The following is a 24,589-nucleotide window of genomic DNA, read 5'->3' as shown; positions in this document are numbered from 1 at the left end:
ATTAATTATATTATTCACAATTTATTTATCATAGGTAAAGCCAAGGGTAGGAAAAAGAAGGTCAAACGCGAAAACTGATTTAAAAAAAACTTAACCAGGTTAATTAAATTCTGAATGAACTGGATAGTGTAACACTAATTATCAAACTGCATCCAACTGATAGTTTAATTTGAAAAGTGTTTCCTTTCCATGTTGTACAATATGGGATCAGTGACCTTTACTGACTATAAATAAGAGATTTTCTGGATGATCAATATTACCTAAGACTTAAAAGAATGTCTAAAGACCTAGACAAAATCTAAAATTAACATTAGAGTCCTATTCGTCTGGCTCGAAATTCTTAATCGTTTTTAGGCCCAAGCTTGTCCTACTTTTTTAAAAATTCTCAGGTTCAGCTGAGCTTTAGGCCGAATTGTAGGGTTCTGATAAACACGCCTTTAAAAATGTTTAAGGACCTATAATAAAAGATCCGGCAGATATATCAGGACTAGCCTGCATGCTTCTAATATTTTAGCATAGTATATATATATATAATATATTGTTTACCAGTTGTAGCGTCTTGATTATCACTGGGGTGGGCAGTTATAGAAATGTTTGTGTTACAAGATGGGAAAGTCTGAGTTTTGCAGAGCTGGGACTGAGTGATCGGATTAAGAAGTGTGGCGTATTTTAAAATATCCAAAGCATTTCTAACTATTTCACTCCTATAATAATAATATAAAAATATATTTGAGAAGTGACAGAAATGAAAATATCGATTATCATAAATTAAGGCTGGGTATGGGTGCTTTCAGAGACCTACAGAAGTAATATAGGCATAGCCTTGTCTGGCACTTTTTTTAAATTTTGGCCTGGCTCAAATTTTTTTCATGATTATTTTTCAGCCCAACCCAGATTTTATATTTTTAGGCCCGGCCAGATTTTTTAAAAAAATTTTTTAGGCTTGTCGCAATATTTTTGAAAAAATATTTTGAGATCTGGCCTGGGTATATTTAAAATATTAAAATACCCGGGCCGGCTATGTAGGTCTCTGGGTGCTTTTAAGACAAATAAATATTCTAACAAGAATGAAATAATATAATCTAATATAAAAGATATGAAAGTAATTGTACCTGCCATGAAACGCCCATTCCCCTACCAATAAAATAAGTTTAAGTAGCAAAGGAATCACGCCCAATTTAAGCAGCTCCTGGATGCAGTTCCACTCACTGAGATTATGGTATGTTTCGGATATAATTTTAATAGCTGATACTATAACCTCGGGGGTGAGTTTAAGTGGCTGTATAATTAAATTTAAATAATTTTATCGAAATTGCATTGTAGTTAGAAGACAGAATGCCATCCGTCTGCTACAAAAAAGCTTTGGAATTATCTATTTTAATATTGACTGGACAATATTTTAAATAGGCTAATCTAATATATAAATGGCCAATAAAATAATATTTAAATCTACACACAACATCTGTTAAAGCATAGCTAACCTAGCTTTTATATTTGCATCCTAATCAGAGACCTGCAGACCCATGTTTTAAAATATGGCCCTTTTAAAATAATAAACCCAGACTGGGCCTAAAAAGAATGTTTTTAAATACTCGGGCCTGGATGAAAATTTTATAAAGCAGGGCTGGTCCGAATATTTTAAATCGAGATATTATATAAAATAAATATGTATAATTAAATTATATCACATTCATTCACATCTGTTAATTCCCATATCGTTTCAAAACCATTTTATCGGAAAAATTTTATACATCTGGGCCAGGCCGAAAATTCCATTTTTTAAAAATTCTGGGTCAGACCAAAAAATATTTTTAATCTGGGACAGGCTGTTGTGATATGATGTAAAAATGTATTGATTTTTGTGTTGAAATTAGGTTATTGATGAAAAGTGTAGAGAAAAATATATATTGATTTGGTATTATTGATATTTTTGAAAAAGTTTATGTAAAAAAAGAAAAGAAAAATTAATTATTGTATTCATTCTTCGCGTTTATAAAAAATATATTTTTTTTGTACTGAAATTGAAAGAAATAAAACATTTTTACAAGAAAATTTGTGTACGTTGTTTTTCTTAACTAAAAGTCCGTAAGTCTTACCACTAAGCATATAGAGATCACCACAGTGATGCCGTGACTATTTTAAGATACCTACTTTGTAAATAGGTTAAGCGAAAAAAACCATTGACTACCATTTTATACATAAAAGGCCAAAAAGTATTTTTTAAAAAAAAGGAAAAATTGGAAAGAAAGGTAAAATTATTTTTTTAAGATAAATTCTATGAATTGTTTATTGATAATATTAATAATTATAGTTATAATTTATTGTTTTTCTTTTAAAATAGTAAAAAAATTTTAATAAAATTATTAATAAGCTTGCTATAATATAAAAATTGAAATTGAGAAAATAAATAGTGTTAAAATAGTTTAAAAAAATTTTAAAAAAAATGTGGAATAGAAAAATAATTACAACTAAAAATTATTTTGAGTTTAAAGATTTTGCACAAGGAGAAATATATTCGAGTACAATTGTAATAATAATTGTATGGGTTGCGGGTTATTTATGGTATAGAAAAAGTGTAAATAAAGAATCAAATAGGATAAGGTGTTTAAAACAAATAGAAGAAGAAAAAATAGAAAAATTTCAAAAAAAAATGGAAAATTTTTTTAAGGAAATATATGTAATGGAAAATGATGATGAAAAAAAAAAGAATATTGAAAACGGATATTTTTAGCGATTCTGAAAAGAGAAAATTTGAAAGTAATTTTCAGGGTTGTGCATTTGACCGGTCAAATACGTTTCGGTCAATTGACCGATATTTGACCGGCCAAATACGGTCAAATGTGGTCAAATTCAAATATATTTTTTTAAAGTTAATATTAACTTTATTTTGAATATAATAGTAAAATGAATCTATAATATTAATTTTTTAAATTCATTCAATAACTAACGTGTAGCTATCTGTATCAGAGTCTTGTTCTGATTCATATTCAATATTATCATTTTCTTTAATATTTATTAAACAATTTTCCTGATATCTTAGATCTTAAATCGATTTCTATTTTCATAAGAATATTAACCCAAATCGACCTATTTCTTTCTAAAGAAGAAGTAGAACTAGGAATTGTTAGTCTCTTAATGGGCAGGGTAGACAAAGTTTAATCTATTAACTTGAGGTCGGAATTGATTGTTTCTGGAAATTACTACTTTCCACATATTTTGCTATATTAAACATGCTGTTTTTGCTTCTGAAATTAATTATATCACTTAAAATATTTTGGTCATCACTACCTTGTAAAATAGCTAATTCTTGAATTATATCACATACTTCATTAATTACACTACTAGTGAGTTCTCCTCTTGATATTGTGGACCCGAAAAATAAGCAAACATTCTGATCACATGTATTTACATCTTTTTTCCCTTTTTTAAACATATTTTTAATTTATTTTTCCTTTAAATTTTTTAGAGTATTTGACCGTATTTGACAGGTCAAATACTCCTCCGGTCAATTGACCGGTCAATTGACTGAATTTGACTGGTCAATTGACCGACTTGCCAACCCTGGTAATTTTAATAGACCAGATTTCGTTAAAGAATCTGAAAAAGAAGAAAGAAAAGTGAAAATGGAAAATCGAAATTTGGAAATAATGAAATTGGAATAATAAATTTGATAAAAAATAGAGTATTAAAGGAAATAGAAATTGAAAATATTAAAAAAAAGAAAATTGAAAAAGAAATTTTAGAAAAGGAAAATAAAGAAGAGGAAAGGAAAGAAATGCTTAAAAAATTTAAGAATTAGAAAGTAAAATTACACAAGGGCATGAATTTAATGTTAATAATAATAAAAGTCAAAAAGAATGTTATAATTGTGGAAAATATGGGCATTTAAGTAGAGAATGGAATGCCAGAGTAAATCCAGAAATATTACCGAAATATGTAAAAGATGTGGAAATAAAGGACATAATGCGGAAGAATGTTACGTTCCGGCGTATAAATTAGTAAATGGGAAACAAAAAAATGTAATTTCTTGTGAAAATTGTGGTAATTTGGGACATACTAAAGATAAATGTTATAAAAATGAACAAGGTATTTCCAAAGCGTTTCCAGCAGTGGAATACGTAGAAAGTGAACAGAAAAATACATTTAAAAGAAATAATAGAGATATAACTTGTTATAAATGTCGTAATATTGGGCATTATGCAAGGGATTGTACAGTAGAATGACTGTATGATAGCAAAATAAAGACATTAGGAGGAGTTACATCAAAAAATACAGAGGATCAGATAAATAAAGTAATGTTTACAAGTTCAATAAATGATAATAAAATAAAAATGGAGAATGGAGTGATTGAAAATGAAAATTATGGGGTTTATAAAAATATGTTAGTAAATGTAACACAAGGGAATCAAATATGTAATTTACCTATCTTTAATTTGAAAGATAGTAGGAATTATGATCAGTCCAAGGGTTAAAATCAATATAGGAAATAAAGAAATTTGGATGTTATTAGATACCGGGGCAACAATTTCGGTTCTGGGATACGAGGAATTTCACGAATTATTGCCGGATAAATTTATAATTAAGGATAAAATGAGAATAAAACAATTAAATGGATCTGAAGTTATGGTAGTGGGAAGGGTTAATTTACCGGTTTTGGTAAATGAAGAAATAATATATTTGGATTTGTGGGTATTAAAAGAAAAAATTGGTGCTATTATGGGATGGTCTTAGATATCAAAGTTTGGATTAGAAAATAATTTTTGGAATATGTTTCAAGGGAAAAATAAAAATAATGAAAATATTAGAATACCAGAGATTTCGGTAAAAGAAATGGATATCAAAAAAATGGAAAATGAATTTTAAAAAAATTTGATTTTGGAGAAAATTAAAGTTGAAAATATAAAGATTGATAATCAGGAAATTGGTGATAATACAAAAAAAGAAAATTTAGAGAATAAAATATCAAGGTGGGATAAAAATAAAAATTTGGTAAATAATTTTGAGGAGATTCAGGAAAATAAAATAATTATAAATGAAAAATTGGGTCAGGAGGAAGCTAATTGTGTGAATAATAAAAATGAAATAGGTATAATAGATGATTCAGGAATTGAGGAAAATATTGATTTGGATATTGGTAATATTTCTGTTGATGTGGAAATGGATAATATTACGGAAAGAAATGATGAGAATTTTAATTTTGAGATAAACGAAAAGATGATTTTAGAGAAATCGGGACTAGAGAATAGTTATGTAAGAAGTGATGAAATTTATAAAGATTCGAATTTAGAGAGGGAAAAATTGCCTGTATCACAAAATTTTCAGGTGAAATTGGTGAGAAAAAAAATTGATGGTAATAATAGAAGAAATTGATGTAAGTCTTGATTTAGGAATTTTAAAGGAGTCGGTTAGAGATTTGGTAAATAAATATAAAGAAATTTTTGATGAAAAATTAAGACGTTTAATAGATTATGAAGTAGATATACGTTTGAAAGGATATATTCCACAATATTGTGCTGTTCGTAGAGTGCCTTTTGAGTGGAGAGCAGAAATGGAAAGGGAATTAGATAAAATTTGTCCCATTGGATATAGCGAATGGGCAACTCCATTAGTTCCAATAAGGAAGGCTAATGGCAAGTTAAGAATTTGTGCGGATTTTAGAGTAACTTTAAATCCGTGGGTTGTGGAAGTAAAGTATCCGTTACCGAGAATTGAAGAAATTTTAGCGAATTTGAAAGGGGCGAAGTATTTTTCAAAAATAGATTTTTCATGTGCATATTTGCAGTTACCTATGAAAGAATCTACGAGGAAATTGTTAACCATAACGACGTTTAAAGGATTGCTTATGTTTTGTAGATTGCCATTTGGATTAAGTGTTTCGGCCCCGATTTTTTAAAGAACAATGGCCGCGGTTTTTCAAGGGTTAGAAGTGTTTTTTTATTATATGGATGATGTATTGATTACAGGAATAACGGTAGAACAACATAATCGAAGGTTGGAAGAGGTTTTTGAACGAATAAAAGTTAAAGGATTGCGTGCGAGTAGCGAAAAAAGTGTTATGGGAGTTACCGAAGTTATATATTTGAGACATAAAATAAATGGAATAGAGGTAAAACCGTTGGAGAAAAATTTGATAAGTATTGTGAATATGAGAAAGCCGATGAATAAGGCAGAAATTCAATCGTTTATGGGAATGGTAAATTATTACCATAGATTTATTGAAGATTTTGCAAGGATAGCAGCTCCCTTATATGAGTATATGAGTTATTACGGAAAAATGTATCTTTTGAATGGCAAAAGGAACAAGAATTAGCGTTTGAATGGTTGAAATTACAAATTAGTAAAGAACCTGTGTTAGTGGGTTTTAATAGTGAATTGGAAGTGATTGTGGCTGTGGATGCTTCTAGTAAAGGAGTGGGAGGAGCTTTATTGCATTTGATAGAGGGTATGGAAAGACCGGTAATATTTTTCTCGAGAGTATTTAGAGAAGTAGAAACAAGATATTCGGTAATAGAGCAAGAAGCGTTGGCGGTTATTTTTGGTTTGACGAAATGTAGGGAATATTTGATTGGAAGGAGATTTGTAATGTATACTGATCATAAACCATTGATACATTTGTTTAAGAAAAATAACAAGGAGCTGATGATGTCGCTGAGGCTTCAGAGGTGGCTATTGTTAGTAGGTAGCTTTGATATAGAATTGAAATATCGACAGGGTAAAGAAAATCATTTACCAGATGTATTATCGAGATTAGGTATGGGAGAAGAAAGTAATTGTATAATGGAGGATAAGATGGATGAAAAAGCATTAATGGGTCATTCCATGTCAAATGAGCAAAAAAAATGAGATTTTCGGCCGACCCCATTCGATTTTTTTAAAATTTAGTAAGCAAAGAAAGGTTAGTGTAGTTAAGAAATAGCCAAAATTTTAGCCTCGTAACATTTATATTTTTGGAGATATTAGGGTTCAAAGTGGCAAAAATGACGTATTTTTACCATTATCTGCCTTCATTCAATTAAGCATATCTTAAAAACTATCTAATTGTAAATAACAAATTTAATATCAAAATTACGTACAAAGATTCTACTTTTAGATAAAAAAAAATTTTTTTTTCAATTTCCGGCCATTTTATTAAATATATAAGGACTTAAAACGATTTTTTAGAAATAATACGACCTTCAATTTTTTTAAAAAATTTAGTAGACAACACTGAACTCTTCCTTTATATTTATAAAAAAAATTGGTCTGGGACGAGGCCATCTTCATTCTAAAGATCGATAAAAATGTTTAGAAAAGTGTATAAATATTTTCCCGAAAGGGGGCGTCTTTGCATAAATTTATATTTAAATCAGTTTTTAATGGTTTTTCTTGAACAATTTGATATAATTTTAAGGATTATTCATCTTGTAAATATAAATTATAATATTTTCTTCACTTATGGGGCTTTCATTCAAGTATAGAAATTATAGAAAATAATAATATAAAAATTAATACTAAAAACTTGAACTTTAAAAAAAATTAATTGTTTTTCTAAATATATTATTTTAATAATTAATCCTTTTTTTATTTGAAACCTCTCATATTGAGCATCTTTCTCGCTCGTTGCTCGATTTTTCTGACATACATATTCATCATTCCTTCGCTATTTTTGCTCATCAATCAACAGACCTCTCACAGGCGCTTTTGCTTTATTATTGGCAGCATTTTTTTTTATACCTATGGCCATCCCCCATGAACGCAAAATCTGCCCATCCTGCCTGAAAGCAATACATTTAACAAATGATGGAAAATTTTTGTTCATGGACCAATCTCTAACAAGTGTCCGCATTCAAAACTCACGCCTCTTTCTCAGATCACTTACTCGCTTCCCCTCCCTCTCATAGACCCCCCCCCCCTAAACCAAGAAATTGGTGCCTCATTCTCAGATATTTTTCTTAACTCCACAAAACCAAGTATCATAACGAGAATACCCAAAGGAGCGAGAATACAAGTAGCTAAATCTCTCAGCAACTGCATATCTTCTCTTTTGCAAAATTTTAACAAAGAAGAAGAATGGTTAAAATTTCTAAACTTCGGGTACAATACTTTCAAAATACCTGACATATCACTCCAAAAATCCATAACTCAACAAATAAAAGATGCCTGTTTAAACATCAACACTCATCTTCATGAGTCCCAAATCTCCAGACATCCCAAAAACAAAAAAAAATAACCCCACTTCAACAAAAAGCCTCATTGATTTCGAAGAAAATTGACAGTCTTAATATCAAAGGGGCCCTCAAACTCATTTCAACCAATGACACTCTGGCGGAATCCAATTTAGATACCTTAATTAAGCTTCGATTAAAGCATCCCACAACAACATTTATGCCAATATTGCCCCAACCCTACTCCCATTGTGCAGCAGACTTTACACAGGAAGAAGTAAGGAAAGCAATCCTATCTTTTCATCAGGATTCGGCTCATGGTCTAGATGGGATTAGACCAATTTTTTTACAGGACATTACCTCTCCTGTGATCTGTACACAGGTTTCAATTCTCACTAAAATCACAAACTTAGTCAACAAAATCCTAAATGGAGACGTACCCAGCTTTATTACCCCCTTACTCTTCGGTGCCAGACTCATCGCACTCCAAAAACCAAACAAGGACATTCGGCCCATCGCCATTGGTTCAACTTACCGTAGATTGGGCGCTAAATTAATCGCATCTAGAATCAAACACGATGCCGCACACATTCTAAGCCCCTACCAACTTGGTGTAGGGATACCAGGTGGGTGTGAAGCTGCTGTGCACTTAACAAGAATTCCCTTGAAAATAACCCAAAAAACGAATCCCTAGTAAAAATTGATTTCCCTAACGCTTACAAAAATCTTTCGCGCAACACGTTCCTACATTCAACTTGCTTCCATTTCCCCGCTTACACCAAATTTCTTTTCTCTTGCTACCAATCACCAACAATCTTACAATTCAACAAAGAAAAGATATTTTCTGTTGAGGGAATCCAACAGGGTGACCCTCTCGGATCCCTTCTCTTTAGTCTTGGAATCAATGACATGATAAAATCAATAAACTCTTCATGTACTCTATCGCTCCACGCTTGGTATAATGATGATGGAATCTTGAGTGGTCCCTGTAGTGAAATTGCCAAAGCAGTCAACATAATTAAAGAAATGGGCACAACCATTGGACTTTCGCTTAACCAGAGCAAATCTGAATTCTCACATTTAAATTCTAATGCTCCCAACACTCACGATTTCAAATTCACATCAAGCGTTGAATTAACACATCTAGGATCGCCTGTAGGAGGACACGAGGCAATAAGCACCTTTCTTCATTCCACACTTGACATACTCCTTAAACTGGAGGACATCTTTACACTTCTTCCATCACACAAGTCCTTTTTTTTGCTAAAAAAATTTCTTTTTTATACCAAGGATTCTTTACGCACTTCGGTCAACACCAATTTTTAAATATCCTATTCCTCTCCAAACTTACGAAAAAGGAATAAAAACCGAAAAAATAGTAAATATCAGATTCAACGAAACCACTTGGGCCCAAGCAACTCTTCCAACCAAATTTGGTGGTCTTGGCATCAGATCTCCACATGACTTAGCAATAACAACTTTCATATCGAGTAGTCTCTTGACAAAGCCAATAACCACCGCCCATAATTCTAAAGAAGACCTTTCCTTAATCGTGGCTATGGATATTTGGAAAACTAGGATCAATGCTGATTCTCATCCCCCCCCCACAACCCATAGACAGAAAGACTGGGATGCACCAGTGGTTGCTCGCTGCGTTGAAACTCTCTTATCTAGCATGCAATCTACCGACCGAACCCTATTCTCTTCCCTGCTTAATGGTACTGGACACGAGTTTCTTGAGGCCATCCCATCTACCAATCTTCAGCTTCAAATATCCAACGATGAATTTACCCACGCCATCGGCATTCGTCTAAATTGTTCCATCACTCACCCTCACATCTGCTCAAGGTGCAACTCGCCAGTTGACTCGAAGGATAGACATAGTTTACATTGTCGCTCATGCAATGGACGATTCATCAGACACAAGCAATGTAACACAATCATCCAACATGCTCTGAAATCCGCCTAAATTCCTTCCACTCTAGAACCACAGGGTCTTTTTAGATCTGACGGTAAACGTCCTGACGGGATCTCTCAAATCCCATGGAGGAGAGGCCAACTTTTGGTATGGGACTATTCCTGTATTGACCCCTTGGCCCCATCCAACCACGCCATCAACAACCTTGACCAGAAGGAACAACTTAAAACTTCTAAATACACAGAAATAATGAACGATCATTGCTTCATCCCAATCATATCAACCACTCTTGGCACCTTCGGCAAACTCGCCTTAGCATTTTTCAACAACTTAGGATCACTCGAGAGGGTTTTTTTCTTCGTCAACGACTATCCATAGCGATTCTCAAAGCTAATTATATCAGTTTCAATGGTAGTCTTCTAGCCAAAGAGCTATCCTAGACAACACTTACGTCCCTTTTTCATTTTTGTTTCCCTGCGTCACACCATCTCCGTTCTTTTTTTTATTGTATTATTATATATTATAATAATATATTTTTGTTTTATAAAAAATTGATTTCTTTGTTTGTTTTGGATGATGAAAAATATTATAAATAATACAATTTATTTCATAAATATAAATTTATAATTATTATATATTTGCCCATATAACATATATTTAACGAATATTAATAAAATATGATCGACCAAATATCGATCAATTTTTTAAAATAATGTGATTGTCGCAAAAAAAAAAAAATTTTTTTAGAGTCAAGATATTATATTCTTTTTGTGTCTCCATATTATGTATATTGTATTTATTGTTTTGTTTTTACCAAAAAAAAATAATATATGAAGAATTATAATTCTTCCATTGACGTGGAAAAGATAGTAATATATTACAAATATTAATTTATTATTATTATAAAATTATATACAAAATAAAAGTATTATCATCAATAACCCAAACAATATAAATATTGGATCGGATTTTCTAAAATCGGCATAGCTTTACTTGTAAATAAGAATAAATGAGTGTTTCAATCAATAAAATAAAGAAAAATTTAAAATTGATTAATCATTCAATAACACATGCTCACTATATTAATTCATTTTTTAATTAATTTCCTTTAAAAAACTATAATAAATTCTAATTATTCTTATAATAAATTCTAATTATTCTTATAATAAATTCTAATTATTCTTATAATAAATTCTAATTATTCTTATAATAAATTCTAATTATTCTTATAATAAATTCTAATTATTCTTATAATATCAAAGGTAAAAAAATTATTAGTAAGAATTTACCGATATTTTGAATCGGATAGGTCGATTTTTTTATTTTTTTCGATATATTTTTTTTGATTTTTTGATATTTAAGAAAATAGATTTTTTGAGTAAAGAATATTCTTATATAATTGAAGTGATAAATTTTATAAAAAACTAAATGAATAATAATTATTAATGTCTTATAAAGATATTTTTGGTTTTAAAACTAAAAATAATTTTTTCAAAAATTAACCAGTTACATTGATCATAATAGTAGATGGGATACTACTTTCTACATCTAAATAGGGTTTTTGGAACAAAAAATGATTATACCATATTTTTACTAAATTTTATATAGAATTTTACATGAATAAATAGTCCTGAAATACTAAGTTAATTTAAATTTATAATTATTTGTTTAAAGTTATGATAAAATATATAATATGTAGAGCGAGCAAAATCAGATTAGTGATATCGGTTATTTGGCCGATATCAATATAATATCTGCAATATCGTATCGGATTAACCCCCTAATCGGTACACCTGTAATTATTAGATATTCGGTGATATTTTTATATATTAATTTGTTTTATCATATAGAATTCTAAAACTGATAAATATAAAATTTTGACGATATTACCAAAGAATTGGACAGTGTCCAAAATAATGAATGAATTTAATACAACAAAATACATGGCAAGACAAGCTAAATTATTGATAGCGGAAAAGGGATTTTTATCAACCCCTAACCCCAAGCCTGGAAATACTATAGACGAATGTACAGTTAAAATTGTACAAGAATTTTATTGTACGGACGAAATAAGCAGAATCATGCCAGGCAAGAAAGATTGCCTTTCAATTTTGACCGAAGACGGAAAAAAGAATACAATACAAAAGAGATTAATTTTAGATAATTTGAAAGAAATTTATATATTTTTTAAAGAAATGAGGCCTGATGTTAAAATCGGTTTTTCGAAATTTGCAAGCATTCGCCCAAAAAATAATATACTCGTAGGAGGTAGTGGTACACATAATGTTTGTGTTTGCAGCTACCACCAAAATTTTAAATTAACGATCATTGGATCTAGCCAATATTTGTTGCCTAAATTATGTAATGATATCCGAATCTTTGCAACACAATACAATAGCAGTACATTATTTCCAAAAAACATTGGTAAATTTTTTAATTAATAAAATTTGTATGCCAAGTAAAATTTTTTATTTTTCCGATGGATCTGCTGCACAGTATAAAAATCGTAAAAATTTTATTAATATTTGCCATCATGAGATAGATTTCGGGATACAGGCGGAATGGTATTTTTCTGCTACAGCACATGGGAAAAGTGTTTGTGATGGGATTGGTGGCACTGTTAAAAGATTAGCCGCTAGAGCTAGTTTACAAAGACCTTACTCAAAGCAAATAACCACATCATATGAATTGTACGAGTTCGCTAAAGAAAATATTAATGGCATATATTTTCAATATATGACCCAAGAAAATTATGATCAAGAAGAAATATTACTCAGGGAAAGGTTTTCAAAAACGAGACCTATACCTGGAACACAGAAAATTCACACGGTGATTCCTACAGGTCTACATCAATTTAAAAGTAAAATATATTCCAATTCAATAGAAAGTAATATAGAATATTTATCATATAATGATGAAAGTATCATTTTTGGAGAAATATCAGGGTATATAACATGTTTATGATTCTAATTGGTGGTTAGCCTTAGTTTTAGGGAAAAATCAAAAGGAGGAAGAAATATATATAAAGTTTTTACACCCATCCGGACCTTCTAATTCCTTTACATTTCCAAGTATAGACGACACTCTTTACTTGCCAAAATGTCATATCTTAACATTAGTTTCACCGTTAACTGCTACTGGCCGTAGTTACACATTGTCATCACAAGAAAGTAAATGCGCTACCGAAAAATTAGAATCTTTTAAAAGTGAGTTATATATTAGATTTTTAAATTTATATTATATCAATTATTTTTAATATTTAGGGCGCCATATATGAAATACACAAGATTCAGATTCATATATTCAAGAAGTATAAATTTGGTTGAATATATTTTATAATATTAATATATGTTATATTAACAAAAAATTTTATAATAAAGTAATAAATTGAATTTCTTTTATCGATAGGCAATTTCTATAATTGAATGAAAGCCCCATTTATTGTTATTTTCACTTACAAGATGAATACTCTTAAATTATATCAAATAGTCCAAGAAAAATCATTAAAAACTGATTAATATATAATTTTATACAAAGACGCCCCCTTTCCGGACAATATTTATACACTTTTCTAAACATTTTTATCGATTTTGAGAATGAAGATGGCCTCGTCCCAGACCAATTTTTTTTATAAATATAAAGGAAGAGTTCAGTGTTGACTACTAAAATTTTTTTAAAAATTGAAGGTCGTATTATTTCTAAAAAATCGTTTATAGTCCTTATATATTTAATAAAATGGCCGGAAATTGAAAAAAAAAAATTTTTTTTTTATCTAGAATCTTTGTACGTAATTTTGATATTAAATTTGTTATTTACAATTAGATAGTTTTTAAGATATGCTTAATTGAATGAAGGCAGATAATGGTAAAAATACGTCATTTTTGCCACTTTGAACCCTAATATCTCCAAAAATATAAATGTTACGAGGCTAAAATTTTGGCTATTTCTTAACTACACTAACCTTTCTTTGCTTACTAAATTTTAAAAAAATCTAAGGGGGTCGGCCGAATCATGGTAAGGTAGTCCTACGACTTGGAAAGAAATACAGGAATATACTCTGAAAGATAGGGAATTAAGTTTGATAAAATTATTTATAACAGAAAGAGTGTGGAATGATAAGGGAAATAAATATAAAAATATAGAAACTGAATTGGTAATAATTGATGATTGTATAATGAGGGGAAATAGAGTTATAGTACCACGACGATTAAGGGAAATAGTTTTAAATATGTTACATGCGGGGCATCAAGGAATAGAAAAAATGAAGCAATGGGGAAGAGAATATGTATGGTGGCCCGGAATGATTGAAGAAATTAATGATTTGAGTAAAAGTTGTGAGGTTTGCAATACTTGGTCCGATATGCCCTCGAAGGAAAAAGATAGTAATTGGCCAAAAGTTAAAGGACCATCGATAAGAGTGCATTTGGATTTTTTTGAATGGGAAGAAAAAAGTTTATTCTGAGTGTAGATGCATTTTCGAAATGGATTGAGTTTGAGAAGTACATGGTTTAACAGCGGGAATAATAATAAGACATTGCAAGAAATTGTTTTCGAGATTTGGTATTCCCAGTATTATGGTTTCCGAAGGAGGATCAGCTTTTATAAGTGTAGTAAAGGAGAATTGTGGATAGCTCAATTATATTACAACAGTGCGATTGGAAAAGATGGCAAAACACCAGCAGAGAAAATGATAAGGAGAAAAATTAATTTCTTTTTGGATAGTTTGAGACCAATAGATATGGATGTAGAAATTGGAGATAATGTTGTTTTGAAATTTGTTGTTAATCAATTGGTATGGGTTCGGATGTATGGAATGAATAAAAAATGGGAAAAGGGAATAGTTATAGGGAATGTGGGAAATAAAATACTGAAAGTTAGATTGGAAGACCATAGTGAGGTCACGAGACATAGAAATCAGTTAAGAGCAAGGGTATAAAGAGTAGTAATATATATATAAAAAAAAATGTGTAAAATGTATATAGGATCAATTAGGAAAAATTTAATAAAAGTAGAAGGACATTTTGGAGAATTGGGGACTCTTTAAGGGCAGCCAATCTTAATTTGTTGACCGTTAATGTAAATATGTATAAATTGAGAGTTGGTAGAAAGTATAAAAGTCGGAAATAAGGTTAAATATATGGGGTTAAGTGGCCATAGGGCAATCATAAAGAATTAGCTATGTATTGTATCTAACTTATTATGTTTTGAAATTTTGGAGTGAATAAAGAATGTGTATTGCATTAACTCATTCTGTTATTATTAGTGAATTATTTAATTAATTCAAATTCAGGAGAAATTTTGTGGAAAAAAGGGAATAAATAATTGAGGGTAATGTTAAAGGAGGTAATTAATTAGAGAAGTTGGTAAAATAAAAGTTATAAAAAGTTAAAATAGAATTTCTGAGAGTTAAAAAAAAGAAAAATTGTAATAAAAGGGGGAACGCATTTAGGCGGCGTATGGTGTAAAAGAGAAATTTTTTTTAAAAAAAAGGAGAGGTTAAAAAAAAGAAAAAAAAACTGGTAGGGTAATATGTAAAATATTTTTAAAGTTAAAGAAAGAGATGTAAAGGAAAAAATAATAATAATATTATTTTATTATGTTTGTTGGTAGTAAAAAAAATAAAGAAGAAATTGTTGTGTTATCGTTTTATCTAGTTTTGTAAATTGTTTTGAAAGGTAAGAAGTTTTTGTTGAAAATAATTATTAATATAAAAAAAATATTCACACAACACAAAAAAAAATCATGGGACCGGAGCGTTTATGAGGAACTCCTCTATAGAGTCGCTCATTTCCACCTCAGTTCCTCTATCGTTAAAATTATTATTTTTTTGACCCGTCATTTTAGAATTCCTAGTTTCATCCTGAATTTCCCTTTTACCCAAATTCTTCATCACCCCACATGGAACAGTTTTGGCTGCTGGAAGGAATTTATACATCAGACGCCGTTCCGCAAAATCTTCTGCTTCCCTAGCTATTAATCGTGAATCGTCTATTAACCTCCTCTATTGCCCCCTAGCCCAACGATTGAGCCCATTGTTCAACGTGTACGATGTGCTCACCACGCTTGCGCACTCCCTAGCTTTATGTCCCCCTCCACCACAATTGAAGCAGTTTATGTTGGTTCCTCTCATCCCCAGTTGCCGCATTGGAATAGTAGCCGGCCCAGACGCGTAATTTGCATGTAACGCCACCTTTCCTTGTGAGGAAATAGGACCATACGAGAATGTTTGTGTTGCTCCTTCTCCTGTTTGTTGATCAATCCATAAATTAAGCCATTGGTCAGCCAATAGGTTCGCTATATCCAAAGAATTCACCTGAATAATAGTTCTATGGGCCTTAATATAAAATGACTCCATGAATTAAAAATAATTTTGACATAAAGCTAGGGAGTGCACAAGCGGGGTGAGCACATCGTATCTGTTGAACAATGGGCTCAATCGTTGGGCTGGGGGGCAAAAGCGGAGGATAATAGACGATTAACGATTAATAGCTAGGGAAGCAGAAGATTTTGCGAAACGGCGTCTGATGTATAAATTCCTTCCAGCAGCCGAAACTGTTCCATGTGGGGTGATGAAGAATTTGGGTAAAAGGGAAATTCAGGATGGAACTAGGAATTCTAAAATGACGGGTCAAAAAAATAATAATTTTAACGATAGAGGAACAGAGGTGGAAATGAGCGACTCTATAGAGGAGTTCCTCATAAACGCTCTGGTCCCATGATTTTTTTTGTGTTGTGTGAATATTTTTTTTATATAAATAAATTTTAGCGGAATAATAGTTTTTTTTGTAGTGCGGAAATTTTTATTTGCATGTACCCTGGATTTTATCCTTAGAAGGGGGTACATGTTGTGATATGATGTAAAATAATTGATTTTTGTGTTGAAATTAGGTTATTGATGAAAAGTGTAAAGAAAAAAATATTATTGATTTGGTATTATTGATTTTTTTGAAAATGTTTATGTAAAAAAAGAAAAGAAAAACTAATTATTGTATTCATTCTTCGCGTTTATAAAAAATATATTTTTTTTGTACTGAAATTGAAAGAAATAAATTACAAGAAAATTTGTGTACGTTGTTTTTTTAACTAAAAGTCCGTAAGTCTTACCACTAAGCATATAGAGATCACCACACAGGCCAAATAAATTTTTTTAAATCCAGCAATTAGTACTACTGCAGGTCTATGATATTAATTGACAAAATATTATAATAAAAAAATTGATTAATATATACATTAAGATTTAAATTTACTTTAGTATCCCAATGAACGCGAGGCCTACTAAGACTTTGAGTAATGACATTGCTTTCACCTAGCTCTTTGTGAACCACTTGAGGATTATATGAAAGGTGCAATTTGTCCCTTTGAGGGCCATCATTGTCGACCATAAAACTATCTAGATCTGTACTTTGTGACTTTTTAATATTATTACAGATCAAGCCCCTAGTTGTGATAAGGATAAGCTGAGCTTCGAGATATCTTTTAAGCGCCATTATACTATACCTGCAAGATTGCCTTTTAACGAATACATCGTCATCGCTGACAAATGCATTGTTGTCGTCATCAAAAATATCCAGAGTGCTTAGCTAATGATGATCCAAAAAATTTTAAAGAGTGGATAAATAGTTTCGAAACGAGGGTTCCCAAATATGTTACATATAAAATAAGATAGAATGTCACATTCAAAAGTAATATAAAGAGAAAAGAAAGTAAGTGTAAATAATCAAAGGTTATATGTAGCCTTTATTTACGTTATTATACAACTTCCTGAGTCCATCTTGACAATCGAAGATATCCAATATGATTTTGAAAGGGAATGATACAGAGAAAAACAGAACTGCGTGAGTTCTACCAGATTGATGAGAACAAACCAATAACCATAATATATATCTATATATATAAATTTTTAATAAAATTTATTTAAAATTTGTCTTTAATCCTTCAGTACTCTCGTGGGGTTTATAGGACCTAGGGTGTTAAAAATTAATGTTACTTGAAAATGGTTATTTATTACATATCTCGAATCTTTGGTAGCTTCATTAAATTTATAAAAATTTCAAACTTGCTAAGTGAGGGTGTAATCAATAGAAAATCGAAAATAATATATATAAAACCTTCACGTAGCTAGATTTAAAAATTAATAAATAACACGTACACAAATGCTTAAAAGATAATATAGTTCAAAAATATTTTTTATTGTGTGTGTAAAGAAGATTTTTTGATATTATGAAATTGATATCTTAAAAATAATGATTTAAAATATATTCAAAATAATTATACCCCCCCTCCCCAGTAAAATCAACACTTCAGTAAACTAACATACTTTATCAAAATAGCGGAAATTATAAGATCACCTGATCAAAATAAAGAGGCATTTCTTATTCATACTACATTAAATAAATATCAAATTTCTAATTCACCCATCATCAAAAATGGGAAATTTGATAGCTTGTAAGTTAAAATTCTCATTAAATTTTTTAAATAAAGTTTAAGAATTAATTAATGTCAAAATAATAATAATAAATAGAAATGTAGATAGATGTATATAGATATATATAGATATATAGAAATAAAATTGTGCTGACAGACCCCACAAAAATTTCTACATCATTTTTCAAAAATATTAGTTAAAACATTCAAATCTAATTTACTTCTCATAAGCAGTAGTAGGTAATGCCCAACAAAAAATTTATAATATTAATTCATTATTGCTTATGAAAACTAAACCAACTTTGGACATATAGAAAAAAATGGAATTCCTTTAATAAAATATAATACTAAACAAATGAATCATCATTTTATTGTATAATATATTTACTCTATCAACTTTTCCAGAACAGCATAAGGTAATTGGCATATCTATATTTTATTTTAAAAGGATCAAATATAAATTTGTATAAAGGGGCAACAAAATTATTATTGTTATTCTAAATAATATATCAACATTACAGTTAATTTCGAGTTCAGAATAAAATAAATTAGTTAGAAAAGCATTAAATTCAAAAATTTGAATAAAACAATTACATAAAGGTGTTTAAAAATTACCCTCTCCATAGCCTCTTCATAATAAGCCAAATAATACAAACATAAGCTAACTCCAGTGGCAGCCATTGAAGGTCGCCTTATTTCCAACAATTTTTGAAGGCCCCCAGAGTTTATAAAAGCTAAGGCAAATTTTTTGTGAACAAATAGGCTTGCTAAGTAATGCAAAGCTTTGAAAGTTAAGCATGCATCAATCAATTCCGATTCTGGGTGTTGAGTGTTTGGTGTAGCTAGATCTATGTAATGGAATAAGAGGTTCAAGGCATCAAACTCGAAAATTGCAGGTACATGCTATATTGTGTTTGATTATGTATTTTTTTTGTATATTGAATATATCTAATTAAAATTATAAAATTCATGTGCAAAGTGATTTTCAATATTTTTAAATATAGTTAAGTTTGAGATTTATAGATACTTATCATATACACTCATTTAAATTTCCAATTTTTTTGAATAAATCATATTCTATAACGAATTGTTAAGATGATATTGTATTGATTTTATTTGGTTAATGGTGATGCCATGGTTATCCCCAAGTCATAAAATGTTATATAAAAAAACTCCTAGCTATACTGCTAATTTAAATTTAAGAGTTTAAAAAATGATGCGATGAATCATTCAGCATTCATTTGCTTTGCATATTTCCCATTTTGACTTCAAAGCCATTTATAGAATATAGCTAAAATTATTTAGAATAATCACATTTTAAAAACTAAAAATCTGGATCAGAATTGGCCCAGTTATAAAATGATCAATTTTTTAAAAAAAAATCTAGGCCAGTTTGGAAGATAGGATGAATAATTTTAAATATTTGGCTTGGGCATATGAATGGTACATATGTGGGTCTTTAGCTCCTAGGGACAATATTTTACCCATTTTTAAATATCGGTTATCGGCCAATATTATAAAATTTTCAGAACCGAAAAAATGGCGTTTTTAACAAAAATAAGATGTTATAAATTTTTTAAAAAATTTTAGATATTTATTTATATAAATAAAATCGATATCCATTTTTATGTTTATTTTATTAATAATGATAATTAATTAATAAACATTCTGAACAAAAATAAATCTGGCCCTATTACCAATTCAACATATCACTAAAGATTATAGTGGAGAAAATGTGTCAATTAGCATAGTAATTCCATTTGTAGAATTACTTAAAAAAGAGCTTGCTAGTCATGGTGAGTACAATAAAGGTGTCCAAACTATGAAGGATGCTATGCATAAAGATCTTATTAAATGTTTTTCCTATATTTATAATGATAAAATATACTTCATAGCAACAATTTTGAATTCCTAATTTAAAACAATCTTTTTTTCAATTCAAACAAATTATAGACAAAAACTACTTCTAGAATGTGTTGACAGTAATGCCTGTGAGAAAATTAATTCATCCACCCTAGGTAATGAATTAAATCTATTTAGTAAATATTTTTTTTTAATTTAAAAAATTTAGAAAAGATAATCAAAATATATAGAAGAAATTCCATCAACATCAGCAATAGATTCAACTGGTATATTGTTTGTAGAGAGCTTATGCTGATGCTGTTAAAGCTACAATAACATTACCATTAAAAATTTCCCTTTCCCTTGAGATTGAAAACTATCTCAATGAACCAGTATTCAAAACATTGTAATACCTCTGCTGATCCTTTGAAATATTGGGCTGTGAATTGCCATAAATATGCAACTCTATCTAAACTTGCTCGTTAATATATAGCAACTACCACAAGTATCTCTTAAAAACCTGTTTTTAGTGAAGCTGGTAATATTGACAGTCCGCATCACTGCAGGCTGACCTCTGATAAATTGGGAATTTTGGTATTTCTAAAAAGGAATCTTAATATATTAATCTTAAACATTAATGAAAATATTTATTTCAAATTTCATAATATATTTGTTTATTACTTATTATGTAAATAGATTAATGTTATTATTTATTTTTATAAATAAGTGATTTATTAATAAAATACTTTATATACTTCTAGAACTGGAATTGAATTGAATATAAACTATAACTTATCATGAAAATATATTTAAACATATGTTATAGTATAGTTAAATTATAGATGTCATACTAATAAAAAGTATATCAAAAATTAAAACTATTGGTATCTTTACAGAAACAAAATTAGATATGATATTGGATCGGTAATCAGCTGATATCAATTTAATATCAGGAATATAGAAATGGATTGGTTTCCAAAAAGAGGTATTGGTACCCCCTAGTCAAACTAATAAAATATAGTTATAAATAAAAAAATTATTGTGGAACTGACCTCTTGATAACCACCAAGAGCTGTTAAATATTTGAGTATTAGTCTCTGTTTCATTTGAGAGGTCAGTGGGCTCATTTTATAAGATCCTATAATATGAGGTTGCATTTCTGCCCAATTTGAATTGCTATTGGTGTCCTGTAAGTAACATATTTAAAAAAATATAAACTTTCTCAAACAATTCATTTAAAATTTATAATATGCAACTAAATCTTATAATAATTAAAATATCCATATATTGTTTAAGCATCCAGATATTTGTGAAATAATTTCGAATTAATAAGAAAAGTGATAAAGATATAAATCTATTAATATTGATTTAAATTACAATAAAACTAGTGTCATCTCTTTTCATCTTTAGACGTTTTGATTTTAGAGATTTTTGTGTTTCTATTCCCAAATTATTTTTACGCTTTTTAGGTTGTAATGTAGTTTCCAAATTTTCTGGACTATTTTCTAAATTGGATGTGGAATTAAATATTTCTGAAAATGCTCTTTGAGGCATAGCCTCACATTTTAAAGGTGGTAGCTGCATCTCATTTTGATTAGATTTAAACTCATTACATAATGTTTTAAGTCTTTTAATCATTATTGGTACCTTAATATAAAACATGTGATTTATAGTATAAATATCAATATTACAAGATGTGCATTATTCTCTTTGGATTCCCCTGCTAATTCAGGAATTTCCATAGCTGATGCAATTATACCAACTGAATAAGAACTCAATGGTTCTGGAGCTTCTTCTGCCCATTTGTATAATCGTGATAGTAGCCCTTCCTTAAAAAAATAACAAATTAGTTTGATAAACTTTTTAGCAATCAAAATATACTGCTTCAGATAGTACAAATGAGGTTTCCATTCCTGGTAATATATCAAGAAAAAGTCGACATGAGGTAGATATTATATGACTGTCATCTTTAATCGAATAGTTTCTTGTATTCATGTAATTATCAACTAATGTGTTCATAAAATCATCATGTTTAAGAATGGCTTTAAGCACCATCCCTAAACCTCCATCAGGATCAATTCTTGCTAAATAAAATTATTTTTAAAATAACTATAAGTATATTTACATGGATGGCGCTCATCAAACGGATCAGGGTCAATTTTGTAAAATATTTCAGTTTGCTCTTCAACTAAATCGCATAATCTAAATAGAATAAAGATACACAGAGAAAATGATTAACTAACTTTTCTAATATAGAAATTGGAGAATAATTAAGAGCTCTAGATTTTTCTAGCCATTCGTCTAATAATTCATTTAACGTTTCTACAACACTGGACATTTAGAGAGCAATTTCGAGCAATAATTCAAAGAATGGAACAAGATAGCCCAAAATGGCAGAATACCACGTGATAGAATGATAGATAAATTTATACAAACAGATTATTAAATATCCATTAAGCGTATAGAATTAATAAAATTATTCATCTTTTAAATTCTATAATACAATGAAATTTTACTTCTTTTCATCAGTTAGTATGTTTTAAAATAAAATAGTCTACATTACATATTGTCTTTACTTTTAAAAACATATTATCCTTTTGCTGTATCATGGTGATAGTGACACAAGACAGTAGCCATACCCCCCCCCCTTAAAAAAAAATTTGGCCCTTAAATATGGCACCTGAATTTTAGCCCCATATTTAAAAAAATTATTTTGTTAAATTTTAATTCATAATTAACGATTAAATCTAAGTGAAAATACAACAAAATTTTTAGAAAAATATTATTTACTTAATTTATACAAATTAATAAACAATTTGTAAAAACCTCTGATCTTAATTATTCATTACATTTTTTATGAAGAAATACAAGAAAATTTAATAGGAATCATTAATTTACAATGTCTTTCTGCTGAAGCATTACTAATTGTATTCATTGGCGTACGCAGCGGGGAGGGCAGGGGGGACAAATCCCCCCCCCCCCCCCAAAGCCAAAAAATGCAGATGCCAGATAAATTTTTCATATTATTGTTTATATTAAGTTGTATTTTAAAATATTTAATCCATTCTCTTTCGTTTTAAATATATTTAATTACATTTATTTATCACATTTATTTACTAATTTATTTTATCAATTAATTTCGATTTCAAGTTTTTCTTGGGTCAAATAATAATTATGGACATAAGAAATTTTTTAAACATATTTATGATCATGAAAATCCTAGTCATCTTACAAAAAAGCAAAAAAGTACAAATAATTTTATATCATTTCATAATTATCCTAGAAGTAAAACATAAGCTTCTTAAGGGTTATAAAGATACCTAAGATTAATATTTTATTTAATAATAGATTTATATTCTACCCCTCAAATTTCTCACAAACTTTATATGCTAATTGAAAGTTAAAATTTCAAAACAGCTATTTTACTAGATGGTTGTGGCTAGAATTCTCTACCGAGACAATGGAGCTTATTGCAAGTTATGAGTCCTGTTAGTTAAGTCAACAAGTACAAAGATGCTGGATAAATCTTTGACAATAAAACAAATTTATCATAAACGCGATGAACCCATTATTTCTTCAAATTAATTGTGGGGATAAGATTCCCATTTTATCACATATTGACAAAAATAGGATTTAAATAGCAAAAGAAAATAGAGATCAAGCTAACTATTGAGGCTATACTATATTGTGGATTGCAGGGCCCAGAATTACATGGTCATTTGGATTCAGGAAGCTTGAATTTCAATAATAATTATAATGAAGGTAATTTTTTCGTGGTCTTGTAAAATTTCAAGCATTAGGAGATTCTGTAAACAGAATTGTTTCTGAAACTCCTTGTCCAACAAGGAGAAAGACATTGCAAAAAGTTTGTCCAACGAGATGGAGTCTTTGCCATCAAAACAGCTTTTATAGAGTTAGAAGAGTTGATTATTATGCTCTTACTGAAAAATCACACCTGAAGGAGATATATCCTCAGAAGCAAGCATATCATTGGTTTCAATACTAACTTTTTTTTCTCATTAGAATATATATCATGTATTTTTAAAAACATAACATTGACTTGATTGAAACGATGAGAATAGCGGAGAGCATATTATTAGAACTCAGGAAAATTAGGGCTAATGTTATTGAAGAATTTCATATTTTATATGTTATTTTTGAGTCAAAAGCAGAGCTATATGAGATTATTTCTCGGCTTACAGCGAGGCAAGCTTATCGATCTAACATTAATATAGGGTCAGTAGAAGAGTATTATAAAATA

General features: G+C 29.4%; 1 protein-coding gene across 1 annotated transcript in view; it reads right to left on the bottom strand.

Moving 5' to 3' along the window:
* Positions 1 to 22,685, bottom strand: part of LOC135922409 (DDB1- and CUL4-associated factor 1-like) — a 46,067-nt gene extending 23,382 nt beyond the window's left edge. The window contains exons 1-12 of the mRNA XM_065456788.1: positions 22,572 to 22,685; positions 22,454 to 22,530; positions 22,210 to 22,412; positions 22,020 to 22,157; positions 21,706 to 21,975; positions 21,381 to 21,515; positions 19,102 to 19,389; positions 18,875 to 18,915; positions 17,808 to 17,946; positions 17,310 to 17,642; positions 1,113 to 1,279; positions 547 to 704 (exon numbers count right to left, since the gene is read on the bottom strand). Coding sequence (XP_065312860.1) covers positions 547 to 704; positions 1,113 to 1,279; positions 17,310 to 17,642; positions 17,808 to 17,946; positions 18,875 to 18,915; positions 19,102 to 19,389; positions 21,381 to 21,515; positions 21,706 to 21,975; positions 22,020 to 22,157; positions 22,210 to 22,412; positions 22,454 to 22,530; positions 22,572 to 22,666 — 2,044 coding nt within the window. The 5' untranslated portion in view covers positions 22,667 to 22,685. The remainder of the gene's footprint in view (positions 1 to 546; positions 705 to 1,112; positions 1,280 to 17,309; positions 17,643 to 17,807; positions 17,947 to 18,874; positions 18,916 to 19,101; positions 19,390 to 21,380; positions 21,516 to 21,705; positions 21,976 to 22,019; positions 22,158 to 22,209; positions 22,413 to 22,453; positions 22,531 to 22,571) is intronic.
* Between the last annotated feature and the right edge of the window lie 1,904 nt (positions 22,686 to 24,589).

The sequence above is a fragment of the Gordionus sp. m RMFG-2023 genome, chromosome 1 (genome assembly GCF_954871325.1).
Source record: "Gordionus sp. m RMFG-2023 chromosome 1, tfGorSpeb1-WG-v2, whole genome shotgun sequence".
In the NCBI taxonomy this organism is placed as follows: Eukaryota; Metazoa; Nematomorpha; class Gordioida; order Chordodea; family Parachordodidae; genus Gordionus; species Gordionus sp. m RMFG-2023.
The sequence above is the reverse complement of the archived record's forward strand: the minus strand, read 5'-3'. Positions and strand labels throughout refer to the sequence as shown.